General features: G+C 39.0%; 1 protein-coding gene across 1 annotated transcript; it reads right to left on the bottom strand.

The window, feature by feature from the left end:
• Nucleotides 1–2,070: 2,070 nt before the first annotated feature.
• Nucleotides 2,071–16,864, bottom strand: PLAA (phospholipase A2-activating protein; the record flags this gene model as incomplete). The annotated part of the gene is made up of 13 exons (XM_008946111.1): nt 2,071–2,633; nt 4,125–4,289; nt 6,046–6,147; nt 7,219–7,284; nt 8,811–8,879; nt 9,892–10,111; nt 11,006–11,163; nt 12,059–12,228; nt 12,726–12,861; nt 14,092–14,259; nt 14,569–14,690; nt 14,779–14,878; nt 16,671–16,864. Coding segments are annotated over 13 exons (2,233 nt in total), but the record flags the coding sequence as incomplete, so codon positions are not given.
• Nucleotides 16,865–17,613: the final 749 nt, after the last annotated feature.

Here is a 17,613-nt window from a genome sequence, read left to right as displayed (position 1 = left end):
AAGCAACAAACCCTTGTAAGATCTTGCTGTATGTCATAACTTTTTTCCCCCCCATTACTTCCTTTACATATCACCTCCATACGCTGCAACTGCATGTCTGCATGGGGAACACACCCTCCAAGGGTCCAACAGTTCCTGTGGGGATGGAATCCAATGTCCCCCATTCCCTCAGAAAATGCTAAATCACAGAATGGTCAGGTATCACCCTGTAGTAGCAACACTCCTACCCAAATGCTCACGGCCTGCCTTGTTTATCTTGCCTCATGTGTAGTGCTGTAGTCTTCAGATGATATATTTCTTGCTGTGCCCCATCATTTTGCTGCAGATTTAAGTGGATTTTGTAATAGCTCTTAATATACTGTTTCTTGGAGTTGCCAGAGTATGTTTATTAATAGAAACAATAATTTTTGGCCTGGTAAATTAATAACAATTTTCATGTAAAGAGGCAATCTGTAGTAGAGCAATCCCACAATAATAAGACTAGAATGTTAGTGAGTATAGATTTCTTAACATAGCACATGTACAAACACAGTTTATGAGCACAACACCAAAAAGCTGAGCTTCAGGAACAATTGTATAGTAGGGAACCGAAATTCAGACAGGAACATGATTTATTTCACAGACATGTTTCCTAAGGGTAGCTTCTTAGGTGTTTTTCCAGAAAGAGGTTGCTCTATTGTTAAGCACTGTAAAAAGAGAAATAGTTTATTGGGACTGCCTTATACATGAACCTGCAACAGGTCAAATGAGAAAACCTGTGACTAAGGACCTGATCGAGATTGCTTGTGTGGATATGAATCTGGAAATTCATCAGAAGTGTAACAGTACACACATGCAGCTAAGGATCTGAGAAACAGCTTGCTGGAAGTAATGAATAATTCAGACAGTTCAGTTAGATGGAGCAAAGAAGGTTAGTGCTCTTGGTCAGGAAAACCTTCACAGCTGGCACAGATCAGGCAGACAGGTATCAAGTGATGATATATGCTGGAAAAGGTTGCTCATTTTTTTTCCCCCCCCATGTTTCCTATTCTAAGTCTAATGAAAAATGTAACCTAAACGCTGACCATCAATCTTAATTCTAAACAAAAGCATAACATCTGCAGAAGCAGAAAATAGCACTTCTGTTTTGAACTGAACATCTTGGATCTGCTGGAATAGCTGGAATTTTTTTCTTATTTTCCTCTTCCAGTGACTGGTTAGTGTATTATAGCTACTTCATAAAACCTGAGTTTGCACTTGTATCCTTTAGAATAGAATATTTCAGTTTTAAGGGACCTGTAATTAGAACAAATTAAGGGCATTGTCCAAATGCCTCAAATACTGACAGGCTTGGGGCATCAACCACTCCTAAGAAGCCTCTTCCAGTTTCTGCTGCTCTGTCCTTTGCACCTAAATGTCTCTGGTGGAGTATTCATGTCCTTAGAAGTCACATAAAAGGTTTTTTTTAAAAGTTCAAGCCATTTTACAAGCTCGAAGATACTCTTACCAGTGAAGCATGACATCCATATAGCAATTAAAGATTCTACACCTCAAAGTCACCTACTTTTAGGTTAAAGAAAGTAAGAGCCATAAACCAACTAGGTTTCAAAAAGAAAGGGAGGAAAAAAGCTGATGGAAAGTTAGGTAAGTGCTATTTCTTTTCCAGGACATTTGTCAAGGGCTAAGCTTGTGAGAAGCATCATAGAACTTCAGTTTTCAGGACCCTTTTTTCTGCTGACAAAAAGCACAATCAAGAAACAGACTCGTGCTGAAATGTAGAAGTGTGGTCACCTTGGGTGTCAGAGTTGACAGTCACAAGATCACAGCCCTTTCCTACATTTCCTCTAGATAACCTTTTAGTGCTGATATGGTTTGATTTTTTGGTGATCTATTCTGACCTGTGCTACACAAAGATCCCGTGTACTACAGATTTCACAAAAGTAGTCAAATGACAAGCAGTGTAAAATTTTTTATTTGCTTTGTGTTGCAACCCAAGTAATTCACCCATATTGTTTTCTCAATTGTCATCCACATGACATTCACAAGATCATCTTTAATACATGTCTCCCCAGTGCAAAAGAAAACCACCCATTACAGCAGACCGAGAACAAACTTACAGCATTCCTTTACATGAGCCGGTTCTGACACGGAGGCATACTGTTTTATTTGAGACTCAACTCCGAGGGACTTAGCTAATTGCACAGCATCTGTATCATCGCTGAGTAGAGTCCCAATAGCCACAAGCAATCTAAAGATGGCTTCAAGATCTTTAACATCTTTCATAACCGTGCTGATTCCTGACAGACACTGAGACTTGCCCTCAGTGTTGTTCGCCTTCCGTAAGCACACGGCGTAATTCAGCATCAGCGAGGCGAGCGCGATGTGGCGGTTCCTGCTGCCGCCCGACCTCATTTCCACTGCCCGTGTCAGTATTTCATCTCTGTGCTCCATCACCAGCTTCTGGCCTGCCTGGCAGACAAAACAATTGCAAAGGGCTCGAAGTGCCAACAGCTGGTTTGCTGGCTTTCCGTTAGGGTTCAGGAATTTAAGAAGGATGTTAAATTGTGCAGGATCCTTTTCATTGGCGAAGTTCTCAATCACAGTGGGATGTCTGACAGACAATCTAAGAATGTCTAGGGCTGGAAAGACAACATCTAAGGAACAACACAAAAAAATACATTTTAGTATTAATATTGCATTGTATGCAAGTGTGATGATTTCTTTCAGATACAGACCTCCTTAAACTCATTTTGGGAACAGAAAGTAACAGTTTCACACAGAAGGGTTCAGGTAAGGCACAAGTTGTTTGAAATTCATAAAGACAAGTACTGACAAAACCATTCTTGTAACAGTTTAATCACAAAAAACATGCTTCTTAATTTAGGATAAAGAGTGCTTTTCTTTCCTAAAAGCTCTCATTGGTAAGAGTAAAGGTAAGCACAAAATGCAGTAACTAATCCAAAGTCTCTGAAAGATTTGCAGTGACTGAACACACCTACACAGGCAGTATCCCCCTTTGTATTCATTCCACATTTGACAGTTTAGTGTAGTTACAAAACTGCTTACAGAAATAAAAAACCCCTCACATTTTAGGCTACCTTCAATTCTCAAAACAATTTGCAATGAAAAAAAAGTCCTCAACCAATTGGCAGGAAATCACTGTAAGGAAACAGAGCTGAGACTTTGTTCAATAGTTCCCCTCCTACCCCAACTCTTCCAAACTTCATATATATCTGTCTCCTTGGGTCTACTATGGGTATCCTGGGTTTATATCTAAATCAAAGCTGAACTTGCTTAGCTACTTATTGAGCTGTCTTTCCTGCAGATCAGCAGAACCTTGAGAATTAATGCTTTGTACAATACAAATAGTTTGAAAGGTATGAAGACATCAGCCATCACCACCTCCCAGCTGTGTAAGGCATACTTTAAGTAATATTATGTAATTAGCACAAATTTTTAATACCAAAATAGTCTTCCTATTAAAAATTCTTTAACTGCAGTTTCTGGAAAGCAGTTAATTTTAACTGCAAATTTAGATATTTGCATATATAATGTATCAATTTTCTCCAGAATGTGCAGTAACAACCAAAATAGCCTTTCCAATCCATCAGTGCTGACAATTTAGCAAATGAAATTATATTACCTCCACTTGCATTCATTCAGGATATCATCTCATTAATGCAGTTCTGACCATGTAACCTAGTTTCAGTCACTTATTTTCTTCCATATGAAATAGGAGCAACTTCTGAGATTTATTTTTAAAAATAAAATTGTAGAGAATTTTCTCTCATTTGGTAATAATTTAGAACTCCGACCTCCAACTTTTTTGTTCTATTTCCAAACAAGCCTCACACTTCTTGAGGATGCTCCTACTAATGAAATAACCATGACTGATGTTTACACCAAGTTCCTTCTATGTTTACTATTGTGACAACAAAACCTAACAACCAATTACCAGTTTTGCAGTTCAGGCCACTGCCCTTCCTACTGACCAGTGATATTAGCCTCTGTTTATCATCTTCTGGTTTCTACTTGGATTATAAGCTCCCTGGGACAGACACTGTAACAGCCAGAATATAAAGACTTCTGGTTTGTGGCAAAGTATTGATAAGATTATAATAAAGAATAAAATTGCAAGCATGTACCTTCTGGCCAGTTAATTGCTTTCCATAAGGTCTGAAGTTGCTGTTCTGTAGGTGTTTCAGCAGAGGTTTTGGATGCTGCAGACAGTAAGTTCTTAAGTGTTACCAAGTCATCTTCTGTAAGCTTATGTTTGTCAGTTACATTGCCATTAAGTTCCTTTATTTTGTCTGTAAGACCAACAGAAGACACATGGCTTTGTGACATTAGACCTTCACAAACCCCTATCTTGAATGAAATACTACAAAAAACACCTTACAAACAAGTTACAACTAGTGTAAATGTTGGGGAGGGGTTGTGTTAAGATTTTAAAACATTCCTTTTCCTGGTTTCGTAATTTTCTTATCATCACAATGATTGGTACTATTAGGCCCCTTCTAATACTGCAACACAATGAATCCGAATTCACATCTTAGCCTACACACAGGGAAAAATTCAAGGCCTTTATTTTTTGCAAAGGAAATTATTTTCTTTCTTCTCTATTATTAGATAGTAGAAACAAAAACAAGTTTCTTCAGTATGATCTGTGTTTGTATTTTTACTTAAGAGCCATAAGCAAAATATGACTTCACTACATCCTATATTCAAATCCAAATGTAGTTTAAAAATTGAAGTGCTGGACAAGTTATTTTGATATACATCATTTTGCTTAAAATAGATCTAGCATTAAGGACCAATCATGGTTCTTCCAGAAATGAGGAGGGCTGTCAAAGAGCACACAAGCAGGCAGCATGACATTAGTACACCTTGTGAGCTTTATAGTACACACAAAAGTCAACTGCTGGCCTCTTATTAAAAAACATACAGCTATTATATGTATCCTAGTACAGCCATAATATTTTTTACAAGTGTATTTAACCACACACTGTTTCAAAGCTGCAGGAAACTCAGTAAACCTAGATTTCAGATTCTATGCTTAAAAAAAAAAAAAACAAACCACCAACCTAAGCAGCCTGTGGCTCTAATATGGCTATCCTTCAAGAATATTGGACAAAAATAAACTGATGCAGTATGTTTTTAAGACTACATAAAAGTCTTTGCTTTGCTAAAGCATAAGCAGTCAGCCAGTCTTGCTGTTCACCCTCTTGGGAAGTTCTGGACAAAATTTTACAGTGAAATTTGTGAAAACTAAGAAAAGGCTAAATATGTTTACCAGTGACAACCTCCAGAAGAGAAAAATTCCAGTTTGTGAATCCCTTACCTTCTCCTTGAACACACATACTAGAGCACAGGAAATCTCAGAAACAGATGAGGCTCACTGAGTATTCTGACTGGTAATTCTAAACAAAAAATTAAATCTGAACAATATGCAGAAGAGCAATACTGCAGACAAAGGTCCCAGAGAGACCTGGACAGGTTTCAGAAGTGGACCCACGTGAACCTCACCAAGTTCAACAAGGCCAAGTGCAAGGTCCTGCACCTGGGCTGGAGTAATCTCCACTACCAGTACAGACAGGGCAATCAATGGATTGAGAGCAGCCCTGCAGAGGAGGACTTGAGGGTGCTAAAACTGCAGAGCCTTACTTTAACTCTTCATACACGTTATATTGTATGGCCTTCTGGTGAACTAAAATTTTCATAAGCAACATCAGAAAGAGACTGCACATGACCTGCATATCCAGGAGCTAAGCAAGAAATAAGTAAAGCATTTAAATGTACCAGCTTGCTAAAAAACGTGCTGAACAACAGCAGATATAAACTTAGTGGAAAAAAAACCCAAACAGTGGATATCCTGTTTTAGATAAGAGTTCTTCACCTAAGCCTTCAAAATACATGCACCACTGAAGTGATGAATGCAATTTTAAAAGGTCAAAGCAAAGGAACAGTAGGAAAGCTATACAAAATCACTTAGCTTTTGAAGTAACCACTTCTGATTGTTTCAAACAGATAAAAAGGTGAAACTACCATTGAAATTAAAGCACTGACCCAGTATTTGTATAGGATTGGCCTGGTCAAAGGTCACAGCATCCTTCTCTGGAAAATAAGGATTTTTAACTTCAGCTTTGGCTGATTGGGAGGCTCCCTTTCCTGCAAAGGAAATGTGAGAAGTTCAGTGTACCAAACCAATATAGAACAATATCCTACCAGTGAGTCTCTTCTGCTGGACATAACTCAGAAAAACATCTTTTAGAAAACCAAATGATTATAAAAAAGCTGCCATTCTTTATGCTATTTTTACATTCAAGGGTTAAAACTTGAAGCAATACCTTTACAAACACTCTCCCTCCATGTAAAACTTTAGACAAGCAACACTAAATTACAAGAGCTAAATGCACAGACATTAATAGGAATGAGTGTTGCATTTAAGACATGAAAATGGCAAGGGTAATTTTAGACCAAAGATTCCTCCTGCCCCTGAAAAATTAGTTTAAAGAAAGTAAAAGATAATCAAAACTGTATCAGCTTCTTTGATCAACAACTAACTAGTAAGAATAAAAATTCTCAAAATCAGATTGCTATCATTTAATTTAAATCTCTACATTAATCTGTACACAATTCCTGCATATAAAAGAATGCTGTTACCCCCACTTTTAGTTTCCAGAGTATAAGCAGCTTCAGTTCGCTCATTGTTGTGGTTTGAGGCTTGGAGTGGGGGTGTGACCTTCCAGCACCTGGGAGGACCCTGGGTGGGGGTGAACCATTGTATTCCCTCCCCTTCCGTGCCACACCCTGGGGAAGAGGCAGGAAGTGGGTGTCAGCCCCGCTCCTGCCCTGTGGCTTCGGGTCCAGGTGTGCTTCGCTCCCTGGGACCCTGGAACTGTTCTCAGGGTTTTGTATACCTTGTTTTATGTCTGTATTTCCCCTAATCTTTGTATATATTTTTTCTTACCTCCCTTTTTCGTTTTCTGTTCCTTGTTAAACAATATACTTTATTTTTTCATTTAACTCCCAATCGGTTTTTCAAAGTCTCTCTCTCTCACTGAGGGGGGGAGGGGAGCACATAGTTCCATTCCATGTGGGTCCTACCCTGAACTCCTTTTTACATGGAACCAGAACACTCGTTCTTTTTAATTAAGTGTAAATTTGCATCAATATAGAATCCATGTCAAGAGAAAAATTAAAGATCGGGGATGCTTTTCATGGCAAGCGTCATCTTACCTGCATCTGGGTCAACACCACCCACTGCAGCTACATCTGATGCAGCAGGAGTATAGCGATCAGCACCTGAACAGAGACATCAGGATTTTTAAGCACCACCACAGGTATAGAGGCAACGTGTACCTGTATTTAGCTACTTGTTTTCAAGCCAGTATTAGAAGCGCTTGTTTGCACTTAAGGGATTGAAAAGAATTCTTCAACAGCAAAATTTAGGGATTCAGTCTATGCCTGTGTGTGAGGGTGGTGCCAGTGGTGATGACAGCTTTCACAAGCTCAGTAACCCACAGCTGGGAGACATTCTGGCACGGTCTCTGGCACCCACTAGTGCAAAGGCCCTCAGCACAGCAGATACCTTTTGCAGGACAAGCTCCAGGAGGAGGCCACCACTGCCAGGGCTGGCTGGCCTCTGTGACTGGGACCAGCAGTGGCCTCTCCTGTGGGAGGTGAATTATGTTGATGCCACTGAAGCCTTAGGTGCAGGAACTGCAGGGTCTTTGCATCTGCAGAGACCACAGACATAGCCACAGAAAGCAAGGACAGCTGGACACCACAGTAGAACAGGAACAGAGAGACTGTCAAGATGCAGAAGGCTGAAGAAAAGCTGTGACTTTTGGCAAAAGCACAAAGGCTTCTGCTCCACCCGTAGATCTGCAGCTGCATAACAGGCAAAAAAAAGGGGAAGGCAAGGAGCAGTAATGGGAGGCTTCTTCCTGCAGCATACTGGAGGCACCCATCTGCTGACATGACCTTGGAATCATCCTGTCTTGGGAGGATGGTTTCCACTAGGGGCCAGGATGCTGCAAAGAGACTGACAGAGCGTGTCTGGCCTTCAGATTATTACCCTGCTGCTCCTCCACATGGGCATCAATGACACAGCCAACGAAGTCCTGGAGAGCATCTAGAGTGCTTAGAACTCTGGGGGCATGGGCGAAGGGACCAGGTGGATCTGATTGTCTTTGATACCTCCAGCAAAGCAAAAATACTTGAGTAGGAACGGATTCATCAAATGGGTCAGCAATTTCCTGCATGGCTTGTTTTGCAGGCAGGACTTTGTCATCAATGACTACAGGACCCGCTTTGAGGGGCAGGAGATACTGCTCAGGAGTGAGGTCAGTCTGACAAAAGCAGGACTGAAATGTCTTTGCAAACAGGCTTACTAGACTAGTGAGGAGGACTTAAACTAGCTATGCCAGGGAGGGTTACAATCTAAAATTTAGAGTGCAAGGTACCAATAAATGTAAAAGGAAGAAAAGGCATAATAAGGGAAAAAAAACCTCTGCTTCTATGAGTATACCCGTTCTGTGTTGGACATGTGTTTAAGAACTTGACAAGACACAAGGTTTAAGACACTCCTCCCATGAAGAGGACAGAGTGACACAAGGCAGCCCAGACAGCAGAGGTCCCTCCTCCTCTAAACAGATCTGGACATCCTTTGACAGTGGCAGAGTCCACCTTACCAGTCTGTCTGACACTAGTGCCCCAAACTGGGAACTGCAAGTAATGCTGGTGTGGAGCCAAATGCTCAATGCAGCTCGACACAATAAAATATTTATCTTAAATGCAAGCAAGACAGATCAGGAATCTTACATCACCTGTAAACGGATCTGCTGCAGTTATTGTACTTGGTCCAGATGAAGAGCCTGGAATGTAACGTTCACCACCTAGTGAAACAGTAAGAAATGCAATGACTACTAGGCACAGCTAGATGTTACCTAAAAAGTACTGACATTTTAATAAAAGCAGCTCAAAAATAAAGTCAAGCATAAATGACTTATTGTTCATTGTGGCATTACAAGAAAGTTGATCCTATCCACATAGAAGTTCCCTGATGCTGAACTAATTCTTCCTAATTATTTGAGGGTTGGAATTTGTTTTCTGGGCCATATGCATTACACATTTGGACACAGTCAAACCAACAAAAGCTCAAATGACAGCAGCTCTGTGAGTTACATCTGAACCTGGTTAGCCTGTATTCTCATTTCTAGTTCACTGCAAGAAAAATATTGAGGTCAGATACTTTAATGACATTTTATCCTTAACCTCATCTTTGGGAAATTACAGGATAAACCACTCTTATTCCATTAATGTGATAAGCAGTATGTAATTCAATAACATGTTTCAGGCTGAGTGATTAATTTGTTCTAGTTCCATTTCCTGCCTTAACAGCAGCCTCCTGCTGCCTTAACAGCACCTGGCCACCTCTTAGAGTAATATGAGAAGTGGAGTTTCCTTCCACTGGCAAGAAAAAAATGCAAGACTAAAAAACCAATCATTTTGATTGAAATGTTGTTGAAGACTTGTTCTGACAGATACTTCAGAAGTCTGTCAAGTTCTCACACCTCTCTTTTCAGACCTATCTGTGCCTTGCCCTTAATTATTTGAGGACATGGAAGTCCTTTGCAAGAAGCACAGGAGCTATGACACTGAAGTGTGCCTGAGCAGACAGTAAGGTGGCCTGAGAACTGACTGAAGAGCCAGGGCCTGAGGGTGGCAATCAGTGGCACAGCTTCTAGGTCACTGGTGGCATACCACAGGGGTCAGGACTGCACCCAGTCCTGTTCAACAGGTTCATTAATGGTCTGGAAGATGGGTCAGAGCACACCCTCAGCAAGTTTGCTGATGGCAAAACCGGGAGAAGTGACCAATGTCATTGTTTAAGTTTAGAATGCTTACCTGTAAATGGATCTGAGCACTGGCTACTTGTGCTGGGCAGTGCCTGCCCCTTCGTGTTGTCCATGATGAACCTGGCCACCTCATCCAGAAACACGCTGCTGAGGTTATTCTTCTGCAGGAAGTTGTATGCAGTCAGCCAGGGATCTTCTGTGATGTTATATGGCAGTTTGTAGGAATGCCCACTTTCATTTACATCAATAGTGAAAACATAGTCATACTCCTTTAAGCAGAATAAAAATAAAAACAAATTAGAAGTTTGTCAGCGCTTTTTACAGACAATTATATGCAGAATAATAATGGCCCAGGGATAAACCTAAACACTTTAATACCATCACTTGCAGACTATATCAATAATACTCTCCCTATGTAGACTGCAAGTAAAAACCTACTTACAAACTGTTTCAAGAAGAGCAGGCTAAAACACGTGGTGCTAATGTGTGCAGATACATTACAAAGTAACAGATGCACTGGTTAACTCTGATGGACACTCCTGGCTGCCTGCAAAGCTATAGTGCAGTCAATTCCCTCAAGAAACTTTGGTCTTAAAAGCACACTTCTAATGCCAAAAGACAACAAAATCCTCAGTTTTCTTTAAATCACGGGTAACTTTAATCTCAAACAAATTCCCTTCTCTGGTGGCATTAGAGAAGAGACTCTTCTGTGCCTATTTCACTAAAGGAAACATTTTTCAGCTTACCTGTCTTTAGGTTTAAAAGTTACTATAGAAGAGGGATACAGAAAGCCTGGTACCTAATACTTTAGGTAAGCCTTACATTATCAGTCATAGAGTTCACTTTCTTTAGAAGGGAAGATAAAAATAACTTTTCACAGTATTAGGAATAAATTAGAGAACTTGATCATTTCTCTACTAGCGCCTTTCTCCAAAGGAATTTGTCTCCATTGGTTTGGTCATTTTACAAAGCATGTTTCAAAAGTAATCCAGCAAGGAGTACTTATTTTATACTTCTACCTCTGAGTGTTAATAAATCAAAGAAAAAAAGTATTAATATTTTCTAAATTTTATTTTCTCTAAGCAACAACTGCAATACATTTTCAATGGGAAAGTAAATATTTTACTTAGGAAGAAATAAAACCAATTAAAGTTTGCATATACCTTTCCTTCAAATAAAACCTTTCCAGACGTTTGTTGTGTGGCTCCAGAAGAACCAACAACATCGCCAATCTTTATCCATCTTCTTTCTCTAACACTCCACTGATATGCTTCTACCTTCCCATTATCTTTAATAATCCGTGTCTGTCCATCTTTTGTTCCTGTAAACAGGAGAGTTTAAGACTTTGAACAAATGTGACAATACAATTTACTTTAGGGGAGAAAATTCTTCAAATAGCATTCAAATTTGACCATAGTTCAACACTGAAAGTCACAGCACAGGAAGTAACTGGATACCACATTCCACAAGAACAGCAGAAATCTCAACAACAGCATTTTGCAATTACAGTTAAGGGTATTTGTCACCAGACTTAGCTGCAAAAGCAATCCTTAAGTCAGGTATTTCAAAAGTTTACCATTTTCCCAGAGACGATAATCAAGAAAGGTGATATTCTCCCATGCTCTTAAAGATAGAAAGCTTCACATGATTGTAAGATTTCTGCCACTTGCTGATCAGAGCCAAGGGCTGAGGTCACTGGTTACCTGACCTTGGTATTTGTTTAAGAGTAATCTGAACTACCAGTGCTTCCACTCTATTCTCAGTAATCTCCCAAGCACCTGCAAAGTGTGAATTGAGCCAAGACCAGCTATTTCTCAAGCTGAAAACTAAAGCAGAAAATTTGCTTCTACTTCTAGGAAAAAAAAAAAAAAAGAGTCCACATTTAGTAGTCCTCCTGCAAATTACATAACTGTCTCGTTCTGTTGTCACAGCTGGCATAACAGATCCAAAACAAAGCAAACACTGCAGCATCCCAATTTCCACCTTTTTCTAAATTATCTCAGAAGAGAAATTTTTACCATTTTACTCCAAAAAATCCCCACTGCAGTCTAGCCTCCACAATAACCAATAAAAGGACAGCAGAGCAAAATGAGGCCGTTTTCTTCAGTAACTATTAAAAACAATCAAAGCCTTAATTCTGGAAACTATGGAAAGTTCAGTACCTCAGAACGGTGATTTGGAGGCATCTCTAACATGACAAAAGCACAGTAACTTACCAGGTTCCTTAAGACACTCTCTTCCAGGAAGGTCACTAGCCCTAATATCTCCTAAATCACCATTTTTAGGGTCAATGGATGCTTGGGAAAGCTCCTTTTCAAAAGCTTCAATCTCCTCAGTACTTGCTGTACGTTCGAAAGCCTCTGTAAACACTCTTATAACTCCATCACTGAATGGAGAGAACACATTCAAACAGAAATACTGTTTTAAATGTCAAAGCAATTACATCCATTCTAACACCGACTTCCATGTCACGAGAAACCGTAAGTATTTCTAACAAGCCCTCCCAGTTTTTTTTATGAAAGGAATTCACTCTCATGCTAAGAGCATCCAGAGAAGGACTTAGGCAGGTAATCCCAACTGTAGTATAGTTTTAAACTGAAGGCAGGATATGCCTGTCAAGTGTTCTTTATACAGTACTTCTAAGTCCATTCTCAGTCTATCCATACTTTACCACGTTCTCAAAGAACTCACTATACCTCTGAATCACAGAGCAAAATGACTTTCTGCATGAAGTCTACACACGTTGGAATTTAATCCACAGGCACACTTTGATGGCTGTATTCTTAAATATTGGCAAAACTGATATCCAAAATAAGACTTGCAATTTTGCCAAGTGTTTGCAGATTTAGATATAAAAATACACCAAGAGTAAAACCTGGATACCTTGCACCAACTACAATGTCACCATTGTCTAACACACAACAGGACCACACAGATTGAGCAGGAAGTCTGATTGTTTGAGCACACTCCTCTTCCTTCCAGATTCTAACAGTTCTGTCCTCTCCAGTAGTTACAAAACCTGAAAAGGAAAAAATATACATTAAAAGAGTTTATATCTTTGTACTGTAATACCAGATGCCATCTTGCAACTGGGTATCTAAAAATCAGGTAGAGGAAGTTTTCTACAATTTAATACTTCTCTAAACTGCAAGAAGAGCTAAAATAAAGGTACTGCAGAGTCGTATTTTCAAAAAAGAAAGTGCCTAAATTGCAGACTGTGCAGCCAGACAGGGAATGAAACTATGCTCAAGACAAACAAAGGATTCCTTCCTCCTTTAAAAGTTTAAACAAAGACCTCTGAACAATTTTGTAACCGTGTTTTATCTTACACTATACTCAGTTTCAAATTTAAATTCAGATTTTTGCAAGGCAGGCCTGCTTTTTGAGGAAACAAACATGTATAAAGCGCTCTCTGAAGTCTATAAACTCCTTGTTCTTGTTTTGGCTGGGATATACACAACTTTCTTCCTCGTGGCTGCTGCAGTTTAGTTTTTGGTGAGAGAATAAAGTTGATAACACACAAATATTTTAGCTGTTGCTAATTATCGCTTATCCTAAATTAAGGGTTTTTCAGTTTCCCATGCTCTGGTGCACAAGAAGCTGGGAGGGAACACAGCCTGGATGGGGTTAAGCCACAACAATGCTTAATGAGGAATTTTAAGGCATAAGAGATTTACAACATTCACTAATATACACACATGCACTTTACCTGTTGAACAAATATGCAATTGTCCCCTACACCACACAAAAGTCACTGACTTGGAATTTCTTCTACAACTGTCCACAACAGTTCTGAAATCTCTAAATCTCTAGCTCTGACAACAAATGCAATTAAGCCCTAGGCATAAAATTCTTAAAATTATAACGTATGTAGGAAACTTTGTACATTTACATTATCTCAAACTTGTAAGCCACACGTTACCATTTTAGTACTCTGCAACAGTGCTGAAATACAGATGGCAACCCAGATGACAGCTTTATCTATTGCTTTAGCAAATTTTCACTTAAGCATGACAATTAATCCTAACTCAGGACCTTTCATCTCACCTACTGCCAAAGGAGTTCTAGTGGAGGTGTGATTTGGAGTCAATCACAATATTCTTTAAAAATTATTTACACTGAAGAAAGAAAGTCAATTAAACATGACATGAGTTCTTTAGTCGTGGGAATGCCATGGAACTACAGAATGCCTGTCTTGTAATTTCAGTTTGGAAGACTGCTGGGTAATACTCACAAAAAATAATCCTACCTTTAGACTGGGGCAAGACAGAGATGCTGTATATATAATTTGTATGTCCATAATACACCTGCATACACGTGCCAGAGATGTGCCATTTTCGAACACTTGCATCATTAGAACAGGAAAGGAATTCCATGTCACTAATAACAGCTAAACCTCTCACACAATCTTCATGTCCTTTATAAAAAGAAAGAAAAACTTAATACAGCATTTCCTTCCATTAGCAGCAGTATAACATGTCTATTTAGCTCATACCAATCTTCATTATGGCAGTAACTTAAAAAGAAAAGAGCAATCCATTGTTCATTATTCTCTGAAAAAAAATTAAAGCAATATGGATTTCTGGGCATTCAACTTTAGACACTTTAAAAATCCTGCATAAAAAAATGGTACAATTTATCCAAAGTTTTGTGGGGGGTTAATTTTTTTCCTTTTAAAAAAAAAAATCACATGACTGATGACATTCCCAACTGCAGCAACACTTACCAGTGAACGTTCTTTCACATTTGCCTCCCTTCCACAGTTTAATAGTTTTGTCAGCTGAACCGGTCAACATCAATCCATCTGTAGGCAACACACTCACTGCCCATACGGCAGCCGTGTGACCCCAAAAAAAAAAAAAAAAAAATATTGTTAGACTTGACAGTATCAAATTCAGAGAAACAATTTTATATGGTTGAAGAGCAACTTCCTACCTGTAAAATCATCAATGACGTTTCGTTAACCCAAACTCTGGCCGTCATGTCCCAGGAACCACTCAATAATAAACCATGTTTTCCATGCGAAAGGCTGCAAACTGGAGTGAACATTCAAATCAGCACTGACAAGTTTGCCACCAATCTTAAGACACTTATTTAAAATCTACTTGGTATGAATTAAGTGGAACTGTAGTTACAGTGCAACCAAAAAATTTTGCTTTTTTCCATTCTTTTTCAAGAAATTTTTCTGTTTCTTAGTACCAGACTCTTCTCTCCTCAGACCAGGACATGTTGACAAGGTTCGTTAACTAATCAAGACACAGATCTAATGCAAAGTTCTAGTTTTAAGATTACAGAAAAAGCCATGATTTCATCAATGTGTATTAATTTATGTATTCAAGAAGCAAGATTCTGTATAAAAACCACTTAGTTCATCTTCTTGGAAGGCAGAATACTACTACCAAGAAGTTGTGGTGACATTTTAAAGACTTAACAAAAAGATAATCTGCAAATGCTCCAGTAATACACAGGTATAAAACAGTGCTAATAAGGTTTACTAGCAAGTTTACAAAAAGAGCAAAGTTATAAACACATAGTAACGCATCCATCTAATCATTCATAAAAGGAAAGCATGGCCTTGTTTCTTGCTTCTGTGACTCCACAGTGAGAGCCAGACAGTATTCAACCCACCAGTTACCTCCTACTTTACCCCCACACACACTTAAAAACAGATTTTGCAATTAATTCCATTTCACATTTTCTAATGTCTTACATTACTGTAAGAACTGTTACAAATAGATTCCCCTAAAAAAGCAGTAAGGGAAATCTATAACTTGAGATGTCTAGAATTTACACATCTCAATGTCACATGTTAACTACTCATCAACCATAGGTTTCTGATAAACTACTGTTTAAGCTATTCCATGCATCCTTACACAGCACCATTACATTCCTTCCCAGACAACGTCAAGCAGTTTGTCATACAAAAATTTTAGGTGCTGTTTAGCAGTCCAGGGTATCTTCAAACTCCAGAACCATTGTGAGGCACTGGAATGGGCTGCCCAGGGAGGTGGTGAAGCCACCATCCCTGGAAGTGTTCAAAAAAACATGTGGACATGGCACTTCAGGACACAGTGGCCATGGTAGTGTTGGGACGATGGACTTGATCTTAGAGGTCTTTTCCAACCTTAATGATTCCATGACTCTTAGCACAGTTAAAAAAAGGCCCCAAACCTCCCAGACTTTAATTTTTTTTTAACCCTATAATTACATATTACATCCTATACTTACATGATGTCAAGAAAAGAAAAAACTTAGTATGCTAATATGAAAATTGCTCTCTCTTCTATTCTATAGCCCAAGAAAAAGTATACAAAGTTGGGTTAGTATGTTACATGTTGCACTAACCTGACTAGAGAGTGATGAAATTTCTGCAGTGAGCTTTTAGTTTTTATTGTGCATTTAAGGCACCAATTAATATTAGATCCTCATCCAGACAATACAATGGGCAGTGTAAGTTTGTTTATTCAGGAAGCTGACTTCTTTACTTCTATCAACTTTGACATAAAAAGTAAGCATAATACATGGAGAACTAAATTAAGTGCTTCTTAAAAATCCAACTCTTGACAAAAGGGTAATTCAGTAAACTGTCACATGTTCACATATACAGTAAAAGCTCAACCATTCACCAGTGTAAATTTGAAGTCCTTGTAATAAACAGTCAGTGCACAAATTGACAACGTAAAATCCTTTCTGCAAAGGCCATAATTAGCTTGCTATGTTAAATACCAAAGAAATCAAAACCAAGTTTTACAACTTCAACTTAACCTCCTCTCTAACAAATCACACTGACTTTTATGCAACAAACTCCAAAACAAAATGACTACATACCCGTGTCCGTATGTCCCTTAAGGACATAAAGGGGAGTGGGGTTGTCAACGGTAAAAACACAAATAATATTATCATTGCCACCAGTTGCAATCAGTCCATGAGGAGAGACTTCATTTGGAGGTATGATGCACACACAAGCTACAAAATTTGAGTGGCCACTCATACAGAGCACTTGGGTAAAGCTCCTGTGAAGACTAAACACATACAATAATCAGTTCAGAGTCATAACAAAACCAGTACTTATCTGAGGCACTGTATTACAACAAGTGCTTTATATTCCGACTCTTAAATTAATGCTGTGCTTGTATTGTGCTAAGTACTACAGATGACCTAGAAAGAAAAAAACTTAAGAAAAAAAATTATATCCCAGCTTTCCAACTCTGGAAGCAATATTTAAAGGTTTCCACTTGCTTTTGAGTAATGGCAGACCTGGAAGAATTTAGTTCTTTTTCTTGATCACTAGCAAACACTATGACCAAAGTCAAAAAAAGTAGTTACCATTTGCCTTTATGAAATCTTCCAAGTCTCAAATACGTATCCCTATACATCCTAAAATAACAGCATATAAATGAAGAAAGCTTACTGCCTGCCAAATCTTTTCACTGGCTCTTAATTAGGCACACCGCATAGGTTTAATAGTTAAATACACTGTAACCAATTTAAGCAGCCCACGTTTCTTCACCACGATCCAGCCTCGATTACTCGCAGCACTAACCGGATAAAGCTACTTATCTCCACACAATGAATGTGTGGGCAGTCACGGTGGTGTTTTTTTCCCCTTCTGTTGTTTGTTGCGCCCCTCCCACCCAAAAAAAAACAATCCAAAACAAAATAACCCGTATCATCCTACTGCCATCCTTCCTACTCTAATTTCGCAGAGCACGCTGAAAACGCCGACACTGGGTTAGCCGCCTGAGCAACCCCAGCCTTCCCCAAAGGCAGA

Source organism: Merops nubicus, unplaced genomic scaffold, assembly GCF_000691845.1.
Source record: "Merops nubicus isolate BGI_N331 unplaced genomic scaffold, ASM69184v1 scaffold25948, whole genome shotgun sequence".
Lineage (NCBI taxonomy): Eukaryota > Metazoa > Chordata > Aves > Coraciiformes > Meropidae > Merops > Merops nubicus.
The sequence above is the reverse complement of the archived record's forward strand: the minus strand, read 5'-3'. Positions and strand labels throughout refer to the sequence as shown.